The 16748-nt window shown below is 40.7% G+C and overlaps 1 protein-coding gene across 18 annotated transcripts in view; it reads right to left on the minus strand.

Annotated features, from left to right (window-relative positions):
* PLEKHH1 (pleckstrin homology, MyTH4 and FERM domain containing H1) overlaps nt 1-16748 on the minus strand; it is a 70269-nt gene that overhangs the window by 28302 nt on the left and 25219 nt on the right. For 7 of the 18 annotated variants that reach the window (XR_013543554.1, XR_013543555.1, XM_072986131.2 and 4 more), the window contains 11 exons: nt 15670-15813; nt 13716-13799; nt 12444-12525; nt 9695-10662; nt 9086-9164; nt 7964-8055; nt 6658-6808; nt 3899-4041; nt 2339-2449; nt 1881-1967; nt 627-788 (listed from right to left, as the gene is read on the minus strand). Coding sequence is in view for 13 of the 18 variants with exons in the window: in XM_072986131.2 (XP_072842232.2) it covers nt 627-788; nt 1881-1967; nt 2339-2449; nt 3899-4041; nt 6658-6808; nt 7964-8055; nt 9086-9164; nt 9695-10662; nt 12444-12525; nt 13716-13799; nt 15670-15813 (2103 nt within the window). In the remaining 5 variants the exon portion in view is untranslated. The remainder of the gene's footprint in view (nt 1-626; nt 789-1880; nt 1968-2338; nt 2450-3898; nt 4042-6657; nt 6809-7963; nt 8056-9085; nt 9165-9694; nt 10663-12443; nt 12526-13715; nt 13800-15669; nt 15814-16748) is intronic. The other 11 variants (XR_013543557.1, XM_078390419.1, XM_072986134.2 and 8 more) reach the window with 3 other exon arrangements.

A 16748-nucleotide genomic window follows, 5' to 3' on the forward strand; every position in this document is an offset into this window, starting at 1 on the left:
GCACACTCAACAAAGTAACGAGAAAAGTAGCTTTTGGAAGAGAGGACTTCTTAACCCCTAACTGGGCCAGACTTTATCTCAATGACAACCCATCCATTTATCCCAAACATGAGAGAAGAGATGGCGAATATTTCTAAAGTCTTTATAGACTTACCTAATGATTGAGGTCACTGCTGTGAATTGCAACTAGAGATGGGCATGAATCGCCAGTTTGGCGGCTCATGCCAGTTCACTTATTGGCCAAACAGATCATTCTTCAAAGCTCCACCTCCTCCAGCAGGCACCATTCAGATGCAGCATCCAGAGGAGGCGGGGCCAGCAAGCTTGGCTGCTGCCTCTGATTGGGTACCTGCCAGAGGAAGTGGTGCTTTGAAGAACCAAACACTTGTTTGACCAATAACAAACTGTCATGAACTACTGAACCAGCGGTTCGTGCCCATCTTTAATTACAACAATTAAGTCCAGCAACTTTATTATGAGTCACATCTTTCTTGTATCCTTTCATTTGGTTTCGCTATTTTGCACACTTATTTTGTTGAAATGAATCCACCTCTGACATTCCGTAGCTGATTTTACACACAATTAAGAGACCAATCATACTATACCTGATACAGTCATGCGGTTACCTTGGTGAGCCAGCCTTTCACAGTAGGTTTAGTGTCACTGAGAGGGATTTTGGTGGGATTGGTCACCTGCACCTTCAGGATCTTTTGAAGGACACGGATCCAGTCCTCTAGGATGTTAGGAGAGTCGGCTGTTAGGAAGTAGGTTCGTTTTTCAGTGATGAGCTACAAGTGAAAAAAGGACACAGTTCAATAACAAAAGGCATAAAGTATTGTATTGTATTAGCAGCGAATATGCTGATAACCTGAAATTTCAGCCACATTCATCCTGAAAAGGCAGAAGGGATAAAATGCCTGAATGCACTCCTGTACAGCCTAGGCAATCTCTTTTAGCCCCATGGCTGAATTCAATTTCAGAGAAATTCAGGAGGAATGGGACGACTACATCCCAGCTGTGGGTGGGGTCTAAAGCACCAGAATTGTTTCATTTTAAGGCTCTTACCACCAATCGCTATGAATACATCAGACAACCCTACTCCAAGGGCAGAAAGAGGGAGAGATTTCTGTGCCATCTTCAGCAGAGCAGTTTTGATCCTCGCACCACATGTTTCTTGTGGAAATTTCCACAGACAGTTTTTGTCAGAGATGGAAGAAGAACAAGAAGGTGGTGTGCCAGCAGGGGTTATAGATCCACAGGTTCTCCTGCCCTCTGAGTCCCCAGACACTCCCTAAATTAGCAAAAGATCTGTAATGACTCTGAAAGTGCCATGGGTTAATACATGCCATTTAAAGCAGTATTGGTTGTGGGGGGGGGGAGGAAAAGTACTGAGCATCCCTTCTTCTGGACCTCCTCCCTTCTATCTACCAACCCCCTGTTTGCATACTTAGGCTACACTTCTGTGATCCCATTAATGTGCCGTGAAAGCCACAAGATGAACCAGGCACCGCCTTCCCCACAAGGGTGAATGATAATATTCCAACTTCAGTGAGACAGAGCTGATTTTTGATCCCCCTTAAAAGACCAGTCAGAGAGGAAGAAAGTGTTTGTCCTTTAAATCCAGTGCCTCTGAAACCCCAGCTGTGCCTCCAAGAGGAATAGAAATTCAGATGCCCCTCAGAACATGTCTTATCGTCTTTCTCTCCCACTGCTTACAATGGGAGAATGTTTTTTTTCTTTCAAAAAAGAAGGAAAGAAAAAGAAACACCCTAAAAATTGGCTCTGCCAGTATTTCCACTCTGCTAACAAGGGCTTGGATGGGAATAAAGTTCTCAGGATCTCTCTCATAGACTTTCAGAAATGTAAAAAAAAATGTTTACCTGGAAGGTTTGGGATCCTTCACCCCGAATGATTTGGCAAGAAGAATTCAGTTCAACCTGGCCCTCAGGCTTACAAATGACATCACTCTGGAGAGAGAAAGACAACAAAAGAGACATAGAATATAGGATATAATAACTGGGGGGAAATGCTGGAAACATAGTTTAGTTGCTATTTTGATAGTAGGGTGATCATTCATGAAAACATTACTGATAAATCTAAAAACTGAGCCTGGAAGGGTATACTGATTTGATTAACGAATACTGAAGAGTTAATTAACAAAAGTCATTTGTTAGTTGGGGTGACTCAGTACATATACATTTTTAGAAAGAGAGTGATGTTTTGATTCTGGCGTCTTACTGCAACTGGTAACAGAAATACAGTATCAAAAACAGCCTAAGAATGAGCTATTAGTTCTGTTTATTAAAACAGTAGATAGGAATGTTTGCTAGCAACTCACCGGGGACTTATAATACATGATTTGACCATTTCTCAAAACAAACCAACGCCTCTTCCATGCCTTTATCTGGTTACCCATTTTCAGCAAGTAGCCAGATTTTTCTAGTAGCTCCTAGAGAAGGGAAAATAAATATTTTGCTCTCTGTGATGGACAAGGTGAAAAAGAAAGTACACCAAGACCCAAGCCTACTCGTCTTGTAGGAACTAAAACCCAAGGCTGCTGTCTTCTATTTTTGTTTCACTGATGCTCAACTTTCCAGAAGTCAACCTCAGTTTTTTAGCCCTCATTGACCACATATCAGCGTATCCAAGGTCCACTTCACACTGTGCACAGCCACTCTTGACACAATTGCAACAGAATTACAGAGGTGTGTGCCAGGGCAAATTGTGAACACCACACTCATGTCTCCTAATAACCCCTTCCAGTTACTTCATACAGATCTCAAAAGGCACTGGAATGAGATTTTGCCCTCTCGTATCCCATAGCACAATTGTCAGCCGGCAGTAGGTGCAGCTGCTGCTTTCCTTGTTTCCCCTAACAGTCTCTCCTGCCACTGACCCCTCACTCCAGTTTCCTCCCCCATTCCAGTTCAGGTGCCATCCTTTCCCTTGTTTCAGTTGCTGTAGGTTTTCCCCCACAAAAACCTGACGTCGGGCTTTGAGAGGTCATCAAAGACTTTTTGAAAAGAGCCATCTCTGGAAAGCTACATAGAGTAGCAGTAGCTCTTTAGAATGATGAGGGCTTGTGGGAAGAAATTCACTGCTCCTGGGGATCTGATAGCGGGCTTTGTCCAATGTCAGCTGTTTCAGTTACTGCTATTTCAGTTATTGTTTTATGGGTTGTATTTTTAGGGAGCATATTTTAATATTGCTATAGGTGTTGGGGATTTGTATAAGCTGGTTTCAATTTTTTAACTTTTAAGTGGTATACATAGATGTATTTTGAAATATATCGCATGAAAAGAGCAAGAATACTTCTGCAGGTAGTCAAACCAAACATACTTCCTGTCGGAGATGGGGACTCAGGTTGCGGGATTTGCTGTCATGTTGGACTTAAGTTGCACTGGAGACATGACTCAGACTCAACTTGGGTTTTTCTCATGATTCAGAATCCACCCATTTCTCCCTTTTTTCTGGGGGAAGAAGGTTGTTTTTAATAGGGACTCAGACTTGAGGCTTGGGACTTGGGATTTGGTAACTCAGATGTAGACTTGGTACTTGGTACCAAGGCTTCGGACTTGGATGACTCGGATCCAAAGACTTGCCAACATCCTGCTTCATTCCTGCACCCAACTTTATCTTGAGTATCAGTATACAGCAAACGGCCTGTGATCATGGAGGGGGATACTCTTCACCCCACCATGGCTGTACACAGCAGCACCCTTCCAGCTTGGAACCTAGGCTGCCAATGCTCAATACATCATGAAACAATTTAAAATGAGTTCTACTTTAAGGAGATGCAAACATTGCTGTCTGCTGACAGGCATTGCAAAAATAGTCATCTTATCTTACATGTTTATATCCAGTCCAGAATAAAGACTTTGGGAGAAATATATCTTACATTGCATACCCCACCATCAGCAGAATAGGATGATGTCCTCTGCAATTTGTGCTCTGGTTCAGAATAATCCTCATCCAAAGAATAGGCATCGGGAGGGATGGCATAATCACTCTCTGAGCTTAATGAAGACATAGACACACCTGCTGAGGAAAGATTGAAAATCTGTACACTTTTCCTGTCTGAAGAAGTGGATTTGTTCACAAAAGCTTGCATTAAAATAGAGTAGTTAGTTTTTAAGGTGCCACAATGTTTTTGCCTTCCTTATTTTTTATTTTTGTTTTGTTTTTCTCTGGCTATCTTTCCTTGTCATTCTTACTATCTACCGTGCATACTAATATGTACATTTATAGCAGAACTCTATTTATGCCTATTTACAAATAGGTCCCACTAAGTTGAGTAGATCTACTCTCAGGTATGTAAATATCAAATCACACACACATGCTTATTCTTTATTGGTTCAGTAGATAACTAAGCACTTAATAAACAGAGTAGGATGCCTCCACTGAGAAATATTGTACTTGAAGTGATCAGAGGTGATGTAGCTGCTCTGAGAGCTATGCATGGAAGAAGACTTAACATTCAAAAATAAATCTATAGCAGTACAAGAATGTGTGTTCAAGAGTACATCTCCAGTACATTTACAAGACTAAAAGACCTTAAGGTACACAAACTGGAGTTATCTCCTTCTTGCACTGATTAATTAATTCTAGTTAATAAGATACTGTTCATAGCCTGTAGCACCATCTTTAGTCAGTATGACAGATACAAATATCTGTGGCAGATATTCCTAACTATTCTGAGAGAGAAAGGTGTAGGCCTGGTATATTTATTTCTCCAGAGGTTCTTTAGGTGACTCCATATGACACTTTTCTCTGCAGGGTTCCTAACCTTTTGAAACAATTGAAAAAGAAACGCAATGAGAGAATTAAGTCTCTCTGTCTGGTAAGAAGATGGGGAGCAATAAGCTTAGTGACTACTGGGATAGAGAGAGGAAAAGTCCAATGAGAAACAAAGTGGTATGTGAGGGAAAAATAGGAAAAAGGATGAGTATCACAGATAAACATTTCACAGACAGAGAAAGAGAGATGCTGGTGTAAATAAGTGGGAAGATAGGCGAGTAAGCTGAAAGAAAGGCTAAAGGAGCTCCAGGTGGATAGAGAGAAAGACCAATGAAAGGGACCTACCTCAGGTACTAAAAGTGATAGTTTTGCATCCACAGTGACTCCTCGCCTGAGATCATTATCTCTTTAGGGAGAGGTGATCGTGACAGAAAGAATGCTACGAAATCTGGCAGGATGTGGAAGTCAGTAGCTAGATTTTGAAATCTCTGGCATAAGAGTGGGTTAGCAGCAGAAGGTTGCCAGTTTATGCCATCATTGGACCAATAGAACCTTTGGAGTAGCGAAGGAGGTTGCAATACCTGGCAAGTTTGCTACACCTGAATGGGCTACCAGTTGCAAAATCAGTAAGAAAGGCATTCATCCGCCAGTCGTGACAGATGCCAAACTCATGGCAGTTAACCCATCCCAAAACAACCCAGACAACGCAGCATTGATGTTAGCTGGTGATGGGGGGAACGCCTTAGGCGTAGTTATATGTTAGGGAAAAAACTGTTTTTGAATCAGTTTTACCACGTTTGAAATTGATTTTAAAAAGTCTGCATGACACACAGGGAAGCATGGATATTTTTGTCCAGGAAGTGTGGGGGTTTTTTTGTTGGAAAGTGAGAATTTTTACCCGATTGAGAGAGAGTTGTTTATTTTGAAGCACTTGTGAACTTGATTTATTTTGAATTACTTCAGCATATGTGAACTTCTCCATAAGTGTAACATGCCTGTGCCGTTTGTCAAGTAATGGATGCCAGGACCATTACTTCAGGTTTCAGGTTGCATGTTAACCTTGCTGTCCAATCAGAGAGAAATGTTAAATGGGAGAAAGTGCTCCCTCCTTTGCAAGCTTAGACATTGCCAATCTTATCAATTCCTCTGGTTAATTTCTCTTTGCCACTCAGTGGTATATTTTCCCTTTTGTCAGCCCCTGCTGCCAGTTCCCTCACTCCCTCTCCTCTCCTGTGTGTGTGTGTCTGTGTGTTTGTGTGCGTGCACTCATGCATACACTTGTGTATTGAGCTCCAGGAAAACCTTGGAGTCCCATCTGTTTTAATTTTTTTCTATGTGTCCTACTGAACTAGCGCTAATCTAGATTGCAAGAAATTAAAAAATAGCCTCAAATGCAACTATTCTAAAAGCCTCTTTTGCTTCCTCAACTGATATACAACACCGCTTAAAAACAAATTAAAAGTTTTCCTAAGAGGACAACACACCGACCCCAAAAACTATGTGACTACTAAGTGACTTTAAACAGACTTCAAAAGCATTACTCCACCGCCTGATTCATTTTCATAGTGCAACTGCGCCCTCTATCACACTGGCAAGGCTGAAATGCTTTTTCATGGTATATAACCAGATTGAGATGTTAATTTTTCTAGGGTATTCTGACAAGAATCACAATGATCTCAGGCAGGTATCTCACTTAGGCTGCTATCCAATACACACTTCCCTGGAAGCTCCTTTTCCTAGGCTTGCTTTTGGAGCATATACAGTATGTCTAGGATTGCACTATTAGTGGATTTCATTGCTGTTAAGTCTGCACAGTTTCCATCTCAGTTTGAACTGTGCTATGTATAAATTTCAAAAATCACTTTAATCCTTTTCTTCCAGACATGCAGAAAACTGTACCAAATATTTTCTTTCTCTTACCTCGTTTCACTGCACGAGGGCTGCCCGGCATGCTTGTTTTTCTAGGTTCAGATGCTGTATTGGAAGTGCTGAAGCTAACATGGGAGCTGCAGTCATCATCAGAGCCTGAAGACTCATCCAAGAAAGGAACATTGCTGATTTGCGTGGCTTTCTGGAAAACAGAGTTTCTGAAGTTCAGATTAAAGGAAAAGCAGGCATACCAATTCAAATAAATGCCACAATTCAAACATAACCAGGCAAAAGGGAAAGGTTTACACTGTTTTTGACAAAATAGAACACGAAAGTCTGTATATCTGTTCACTGGGGTTGTCCGAGCAGTTTCCACATGATGTTCTTTATGTACAGAAGTCTGTGAAACTCTTTCATGTTGCATGCATCCATGCTGCTGCGACAATAGCCTCCATCTTATGGCTGCTCATATGTACCACATAAAATTACTATTGTATTCCCATGATGTTTGCAAACCCATGCCTGACAGTACTGCTCATTCTTGAGAGGTTAAATGTGGCAGCAGAGAGGAAAACTTTCAGCAAGCCATATTCCATGCTATTAGTTAATCGGTCACTGCATGTAATTTGGATAATTTACAATCTATATGCAACATCTTTAAAAGTACTGCTATAAAATCTGCATTTGATGTACAACATTAAGAGCAGGGTTGCATCTTATTTTTAGGAACTTCCACTCTTGGAGGCTTCCAGGAGTGGCAATTTTCATTATTCACATGAGTTGTTTTTTTTTCTGGAGTGGGAACGTGAAAGCAGCCACAAAGTGTCCAGTGAGCTATGAAAACAACCATAAGAGTTTCATGCAACTCAGAGGCTCCATGATTCACACCTCAGTTTTAAGGGGAAGCAAATTCTGGATGACTGCCCATTAAAGTATTCCCTACTTTGATATCTCAGGAAAAGGCTTCTAGTCGTGCTACCCGTAATGCCTAAAATTGACTCCCTGTTTGCACTCCAGAATTTGTTTATTTACTTTTTTTCAAGAAAAAAATGAAGACTTCTACCAGAGATGTCCATACCAAAATATGCTTTCAAGTCCCAATCCCTTCTGCTTTACGGGACTGAATTGTTGCAGGTTTCTAATGTTTTCAGATGGACAGTGTCTACCTGATTTTGAATGTTCATTTGGTGATTTTTCCTAGTTTACTGTTGTGTTACAAATGCAACTCTGCATTTCTGAGGACCACATAACAACTTTCATGCCAGTATCATGCCCCTTGCATATGTTCTCACGGGCTTTACCCATCAATCCCTTGTTTGTTTAACAGAAGAAAAGTAAAAGAAAAAGGATTTCTTACCCCCTTTAGCATGGTGTAGACAGGCGCAGTGACATTTCTGTAAATGTGGTAGGTAGATGGCCCAGGGCGTGAATGGGCTGAGAAATTTGAAGCTGAAATTGTTTATACAGTTTTTGTTAAGTGGGGGGGGGGACATGAAATTTTAAAACAATAATTTTTTAACAGCTGCATTCACAATTAGCTAGACTGGACTGTGGGGGGAAGGAAATAAACTTTATGTTGCTGCAGAGAGGCTGGCAAAAACAAACAACTGACAAGGAAGATGCTGCAGTTCTGAATCACTGAGCTTTTAAAAATTGCTTTTAATTCAATTATGTTTTAATTTAAGTTTGAAATAAAAATGGGTTTGTCATTGTTTTATTGAAAAAGCCCTCTTAATACCCTCTAGTGGTCAAAAATATTTTAAAGCACATTAAAAAAATTAATAACTATGGCCCATCAAGTCAATTCTAATTTATGGTAACTCTTTTCAGAATTCTCCAGATAGAGAATACTCAGAAGTGGTTTACCATTCCCTTCCTCTTGCCCAAGACCATACATGCTGACTCTACCTGCAGGAAGCACAGTGGGGAACTGAACTTCCAACCTCTGTCTCTACAGATGGACACCTAAACTACTGAGCTATCAGCCAGCTGGGGCCCTCAAAAGAAGCATTTCCTCAATGTTCTCCAGAAGGCACAATGGGACTTTTTGAATGGGGGGGGGGGGAAGAGGAGGTATGGAAGTGTTGGTCAGTGCTGCTAACCACGCTGACTGTATGTCTACCTCAAACAAAAATACACATATTGGAAAATATTTCCCATGTTGATTACTGAAGGAAGGTGGGGCTCCTCTCTGGTTTGCTATTCACTTCAGAGAAGGAGCAACACACATCTCTCACAGGAGAAGGATTGCTTTGTTCCTCCCGTATCCTTGCAGAATATACAAGCAAAGAAATTCTTTATTTCCCCTTACAGGTCTCCATCAGGAAAGGCCAGCAGCTTCCCTTTGATATTTATGTTTTTCATGAAAACATTAAAGAGTGATGCCAGGTTCCCAAGTTTTAATGCAAATAGCAATTTCTGATCTCGCAAATATGATATATTATCACAGGAAGCAAGACGGTGAAATGCTAGTACTTACTCTGGCTACAAGAGTCATTCCCAAGGGCATCTTCTGAAAGCCTCATGCCAGACTTGGCAACTGCATAGATTCGCCTCTCCTAACGCAAGACAAAAATTTGTGGGGAAAAGGGAAAACTAGAAGGATAGTTTTCTACTCCTTTGAAGCAGCTCTGGCTGCTTTGCCCTACTTTGGACCCATTCCCCCCAAAGCTACTAGCAGTTGACTATCTTAAGTGAAGGATTCCATCTTGGGTTAGATTTAAATTTAGGCAGGTTCAACTAATCTGGTGGGACTGCACTCCCTGTCCCCTGAAAATGCCACACAGAAGATCAGACCATCCTGCTGAGTGGAGTGAGCAGTCCAGAAGGGAAGGAAGGCATCATTAAAAATCTAAAAATCATCATTAAAAGCCATCATGAAAAATCTGCCAGGAGAAGACAGTTCCAAGATCCAACATCTAGAACAGGAGCAGAGACGCTCCCAACTATTGGCTGCCTGGATCTGCCATAGGCCACACCAGCCCAAAGAAACAACAGCAGAAATGGCTGGAAGCCTACTTCCATATTCAACTCGTGACTCCCATTTGGCTTGTGACCCCGACACCTATGCTAGAATCTCAGATCTTACCCAAGATGGAAATCTGTGCAGTGGAGGAGTAGGTGGCTTGCCTCCTGGGTCCATTATTCTGGCTTTGTAAGTTCCTGTCTCCTTCCTTGAACAAGACTGCTGATGAGTCTCCACTAGACAGTCTTCCATCTCCATCTTCTCTGCTACCTCTTCATCAATATCTGTCTCCTCCACTTGCTCCTGGCAGTGGGTAGCAGCTCTTACAGGATGAAAAGTACTGATCTCAATGTTCACCACATGATGGAAACAATCAGTTCCTGACTGGGGTTGACTGCAATGCCTCTTGGCTAGCAGTATACTGTCCCTTGGATTGTTAGGAGTCTGACCTTTAGGGAGAGTCATGCTATTACCAAATCTGCTTTCTTTCCCTGGGAAATTAGAAGGTACTGAGGTGATGGATTTTTGCAAATTCGGAGCAGAAATTGATGCCATGATAGAACTCTTACAGGTATTCTTCACTTCACCAGAGGAAGAGGAGTTCAACCGAGAAGTGCTGAACTCAACATTTAGTTCATTTGATTGCTTGTACAGATCAGCTGCTGTCTTGTTTGAGGCACTTGTGGTGCTCTTAAGGTCTTCCAGAGGACACTGAAAATCTAAGCATCCATGAAATTTCACTGTTTCCTCTTGGTATTTTGATAATGTTGGGCGAAACTGGGGGGTTGCCTTGGAAAGCAAGTCATTCATTGAAGAGCTGCTGTAGTTTGAAGAGTCAGAAATAAGCCTCAGTGAGTTGCGAGAAGGCACTGAATTGTTGACCTCACTTGCTACACAGGTGTCATCCATAAAGACCATACTTGTTATATAAGGAAATCCTTTCAGAGATACACCCTCATATGCCTGTTTGATGCCCACTGCCAGAAGCCTTGAATCCTGGTCTGGGTTCCCCAGCAGGCATGACAGTGGGTCTCTAAGCAGCTTCATGTTACAGCTGGAAACTGATTCTTCTGGAGGAATAGTTATCAGACCTACAATTTGGGATTTAATAAAATAAAATAAAAGGCTTTGAGCTGGATGCTATTTGGCATGGATTTTGTTTAGTTTTGTACCACTGCCATGCTGAGCAATGGCATGGAACTAAGGAATTAAGCCTTGGTTCAAATTAGCCCCGAAACTGGAGGCTTCAAATTGAATCAGACAGAAAGAGACAGTACAGTTATGCGCAAGAGCCAATGTATCGTTCAGAGCTGTGTGATTGGTAGCATGCTGGGAACACTTAATACCAGGTTATTATAGCAATCATCTCATTTGGTAAGCAATGAGAAGAGATGAAGGAACCATGCTTGCAAAGTTTCCAGCTAGAAAGGTGTTTGCAGAGAGAGTTGAAGCCTCGTGCAGGGACAAGCACTCATGTATTCCCACCAAGAGTAATAGCACAGGACTGAAGTCCCTACACATTTACACAGTCCTGTGCTATGTGCTGCTTGCCTCTGTAATATGGTTGTGTCTGATTTGTTACTGCAGAGCAGTGGTGGGAATCCTGGGCTCCCCAGAAGGCAATGTTTATGTCCCCCCACCAAGCACTTCTGAAAACCATGTCACTGAAGTTGTTTTCAAATGGCTTGTAGAAATTTGGAAACAGAGAAGTTTTTTTAAAAAAAATTTAACACCCAAATGATTGTTTTAAATGGTCTGCCCACGGAAAGCAACTTGGGAAAGATTATTTTCTTCTGTTCATATCACCATAGGCCATCAGAAGCAGAGCGTATTCTACACATCATCATATAAAAAGTTTGTTGGAAAATGATGCACGTGATTCAGCTGACACCATTCTACAAGTCACTCGAATTGAACTATGTTTTCTGTTCTTTGTGTGCTGGCTTCAACAAATAAACATGTTAACACTGGTAAACTAGCATATTATCAGCAATCCTATTAGTCCCGTTAAATATGGAGCTGCCTTTAATTGTACCTTCTTGTACTTAGGAGTTGTATGCATTGATAAGACTTCTGAAATATTATTTTTAAAGTATTATATCTAGTTGTCAAAGAGCTGTGCATTGGAAATAGATATTTCACATTGAGGTGGACCTATTTTAACCAATGAGAATAAGAACGTATCATTCAGGTTCAAGCCCTTAGTATACTACAGAAATCATTGGAGACCTTGAGCCAGTCACTTTCTCTCAGTCTGACCTACGGCACAGAGCTGTTGTGAGGTTAAAGTGGCAAAGGAGAGAATATATGCCTCTTGCCTTGAGTTTGTTTGAGGGCAGACAGGGTAGAAATGTAATTAGTCATAATAATACTGTCAGGGAGGAAGTCAGCAAATCTGAAGAACCGACAGTGACATAACATGAGACCCAAACTCATATTGCAATCCTTAAGTAACAAAAGTGTGGATTATTCTCACATGCTTTTGTTTCCATTTTGCTAAAATAAAAAAATAAAAAGGCCGGCAGAGAAGTCAAATAATGTTGGTTTTGGTGATACATTGCATCTGACAGACAAGCAATAAACTCCATCCAAAGCTTGGAATTGCTTCAGTAAAGCTAATGTTAGTTTGGAAATGGTAACAGATATCTTATTAGACAGCCTATCTGAAAGTATGTTTTAGAAAGCATATATGAGATGGAAAATGGAGAGATCATATTCTGATCACACTACTTCTGTGCGTTGGAAGGAAATCAAAACCAACTCCATTGAAGCTGGCATAAACAGTTTCTCCTAACGCATGCCACCTAGATACTATGAAGTCAGGACCGTTGTTCTCTGTTTCCTGGATGACAATAACAAAATATATATTTACCCTTCAGTGCCTCTTGAAGGGCTGTGACCTGCGTTGTTAGCCTCAGGTTAAAATCCCTGAGGTAATGGTTCTCCAATTCCAGCTATGAAACAAAGGAAGAAAGCATGCAAAAAAAAATCATCTTAAGTATCTTTCCAGTCTAGAGCTTGCTGTCCTGTCTAGAGCTTTTTATCCTGTCGCATTATATCCAAACATGTCTATCATCTGTTTAAACCCATACCCTTGGACTTGTTGAATTCAAATAATGAACAAGTTCGTAGATTGTACTATAAGCATGGATCATTATCATGCTAGTTCCACAACCCAAAGAAGCATCAAAAAAAGACATCAAATTTGGCATGAGGTCTTGTCTAGCAATGGAATGCAATTGCTGATCTCACAGCAACAGTAACTCTCAGGAATTATTCACATTGTGATGTTCTACTCAACCATTCAGGGGTTGCTCTGGATTATTATTTTGTATTTTTGATGCAGATTTGAATAGATCATCCTGGTCTTTGCATCCATACATGGGGAGGGCATTTGTTGGTGGGCGTACTAGGATGCACTGGGTCCTTTTGGTGCCACCAGTACACACAAATCTGGAATTTCTCCCTAAGGTCTCACTCTGACCACAGACTGCCACTTTCTTCTCCACACTATCCCTGCCTACTTCACTCTCTCCTCCTTGCCTTGCCTCTTCTACGTGCCCACCATTCTCAACTTTCACATTTTCACTGCAATGCTTTCTAATTTAGTTTTTTTCTTATTTAGAATTAAAAGTTCAAAAAAATTAAACAGCAGAATGCAAGAACACCTGATTTCCCAAGAAAATTAAACAGGAGCAGCTGTTAAGCAAAGAGGGGCGAAGATGACTAGCAAAAACAGAACCATAAGGAAACATTAAATGACACATCATCATGAAGGCTCATGGACCAGCACACATCAAGTACTGAGCAGATCACATACACTGGAACAAACCAGAGCAAGGCAGAAGAAAAATAAACAGCTACCCAGCAATAAGGTAGCAAAATCCAGCAAGCATTGTCTTGATTGTCTCTCTTGACATAAGTTTCAGCCTTGCTCTGGGGAAAGCTGAACAAATGCCCGTAAACACACCACCAAAACATCTGATGCTAGTTGCAATGGCAACCCCTGTGAAATCTTTAAACCTCCTGATAGAGAAATCTTGGGTCTCCACTCAGCCATCTCCACCTAAAAACCCACCAAAATGCTGATCACATTTCTGCATGTACAGTATGTCTTGAAAAGGAGAAAAATATTGGTCATCACCTCTCTTAGTTTAGTCGTTACCCAATCTTTTATTTTAGCTGCTTTTTCCTGAACAATTCTAGCTTCATCCTCTCTCAGCTGCTTCTATGGAATAAAATAAAAATGTGTTAAGACAGTAGAAGAACTTTGAAGTAGTAGTTACTATTATTATAGTTAATTATTTTCTCCAATAACAAAGACATCACTACACTATGTTAGGATGATAGTTTTATAAGGAAAAACTTCACTTATAAATTGTGAGTTCTTTCTATCACTACCCAAGTATGATCTCATTGAATAGAAGATGACGAATATTACATGGTTCAAAGCTAAAATTGTGCAACACTCTTCTGTTCTGTTTTGGGGGTTGAAGTGATGACAAGTTGGAAGATAGAAAAGTATATTTTGTAATAGAGGCCAGTGGCTTGTAGCATTCAGATTTTAAAAAGTAACTGAAATATAATTATTTGGGAAAAAGTAAATACTTTTTAGAAACTGCAACTATATTGTTAACTATTTTTTGTGGGACTTGGAATTATAACAGTAAGTCCTTTTTAGAAATAATACTCTAGTCGCCGAGAGTAGAGACAATTTGGAGTCATTAATATAGAGATACAGCCGCATATCTTTTCACAAGATATCATTTCACACAATTCTTGCCTACTCCAACAAGAGTGGAGATTTTGTGCATGTCTGGTCTGCAGATCGGAAGATGACTGCTCGTCTGTAAAGCCTTATGTGGCTTAGAGAGCAATCTAATTTGTGGACTGGAGTGGGTTAGGAAGGATTTTTCCCTGGCCAGATAGCATATCTGCACCCCACATCATCCTGCTGCATCACGGACAACTCTGTGGGAAACTATTGTTATTCCACTGATAGTGGGTTATGAATTGGAGTATACTGGAGAAGCCTTGGATGTGCTGGATCGAAGATCTTGGACTGGGGCCAGTAACAATGCTGTCCTGAAACAGGTGATGCTAACTCTTTCACTCTCAAATTTGGGTCAATGGCCTCAAGATCTGCTGGGCAAATGGGCAAAAATATATACACTCAGAAGAAAGTACACCTTCTTTGAATTCTGTGCTTTTATGTATCAGGACATAATAAAAACAATCTGGTCCTTAGCAGGTCTGAAAATTACATAAATACAACCTCAGATGAACGAAAACACATGACATATTAAACCGTGTCCTGACTTATTTAACAAAAACACACAAAACAATAGAATTCAAAGAAGGTATGCTTTCTTTTTCACATGACTGTATACAGTATATCTTATCTTTCTCCTTCTGCGTTGGTTGGCACAATTCACTATCCCAACTTTAGCCTGTGTATACCTGGTTCCATATAAATATGCCTGTGTAGCTACATCAGGCTCCCTGTCAAGAGGTCCTGTCATCTAAAATTAAAGTGGGTAGTGACCCGTTAATAAAATGCCCACCCCAGAGGGCCTTGCCTGATACCAAATTTGTCATCTTTTTGGCCAGAGGCCAAAAAGATTAATTCTTCATTCATGTCAATTTATTTTACTGGGCAGAATACAACTGCTGTTTGCATAAGAGTTGCCCAACCTGCCACAGCTGATTGCAGCTAACTGATGAAATCTCAGGGTACATCTCAGTTGCACAACTGGGCACATAACCAAGCATGCTACTGAGACACAACACAGCACCTTGTCAAGTAGATATAGCTAACCATGTCAAGTTATTCCAACCTTTGTAAACACTAATCAGATTCTGGCCACTGCACAATTTATGCATATTTTGTCACATATATTATGTACTGCCTGATGTACTGATGCTTTTGATTTTTTAATAAATTGTCATACAGCTCTGCTGAAGGAAGGTACATCCATATTTGAAATTAAATCCTTTTTAAAAAAGATATAAATACGATCGGTCATCAGGAAGCCATAATGGTAAACTATATGGTGTGAACAGTACACAGAAGCCCAATGTATTTCTGCTAGTTTTACCTGCTTTTCCAGGTGGGTCTCCAATTTATTGATCAGTTCATCTTTTTCTTGCACTCTGCTCACCAGCTTCTGATACTTCTTGCATTCACTTGATTGGCCTGTCTTCATGTTGGCAAGTTTTAGCTTCTCTTCCATGACTTCAACCTGAAAGAGCCCCCTCATGCTTTTATTGTACCGTAATGACAAAGGGCAGGAAAAGTGAAGGAAGCATATTGGACTTGAGTGGAATGAATGAAGAACTTATTTACTGATGGGCTCCTATATGGGGCTGGGGGCCCCTATTCTTTGTAACACCTTCTCTGGTATTTATCATTACTTGTCATCCCATGAATTAAAGCACACAGGTACACACTGAAGGTGCCATATTTAAGATATTTATGGAAGGGAGAAGTTTTTCTGGAGATATGTAAGAGAGATGTGCCTGGAAGTATAGCTTTTTAGACAGCAGGATTATCCTGAACACACTAAAACTGGTTTAGTGAGGTTGCTGGGAACCCAGCCCCTTATTTAATTATTTTTTTTTAAAAAAATGTTCAAATGACTGGGAGGGGAGGCCTCTGTTGCCCACCAAGTCCATGATAATTTGAGCACCGAATTTCTGAAAGGGCTCAGTACCTATAGAAAATAATTCCAAGTAATGCTTTGTTACTACAATTCCTTGAAAAAAGTCATAATAGTGGAACTGGTTAAAGCTATTTAAAATTCTAATGCAATGTATCTCTTAAGTGTTAGATGCCACACAGGAAAGACAAAAGCAAACATGGAAAAGGTGTCCTGTGCATATCTTCCTTAACAGAGAGGGCACCATGGCCAATGAAGACTGGAACTATTATTGTCTCCTGGTTTAGGTTAATGTCATTTTCATGAATGATGCCTATTTCACTTTTTTGTGGTGGATAAAGCACTACTAGGGCATGGGCAAGATGTACTTAACCTCTAGACTCTTCCTCTGACTTACAAAACAAGCCAGCTGCATTTTCTCCTGCTCATGGTTCTCCAAGGTCTTATTCTGGCCCTCACCTGCGGTAGGTAAGGTGTATATAGTAGGTGGGGTAGGGAAGAAGAGATGGATATACAGT

The sequence above is a fragment of the Pogona vitticeps genome, chromosome 1, assembly GCF_051106095.1.
Source record: "Pogona vitticeps strain Pit_001003342236 chromosome 1, PviZW2.1, whole genome shotgun sequence".
In the NCBI taxonomy this organism is placed as follows: Eukaryota; Metazoa; Chordata; class Lepidosauria; order Squamata; family Agamidae; genus Pogona; species Pogona vitticeps.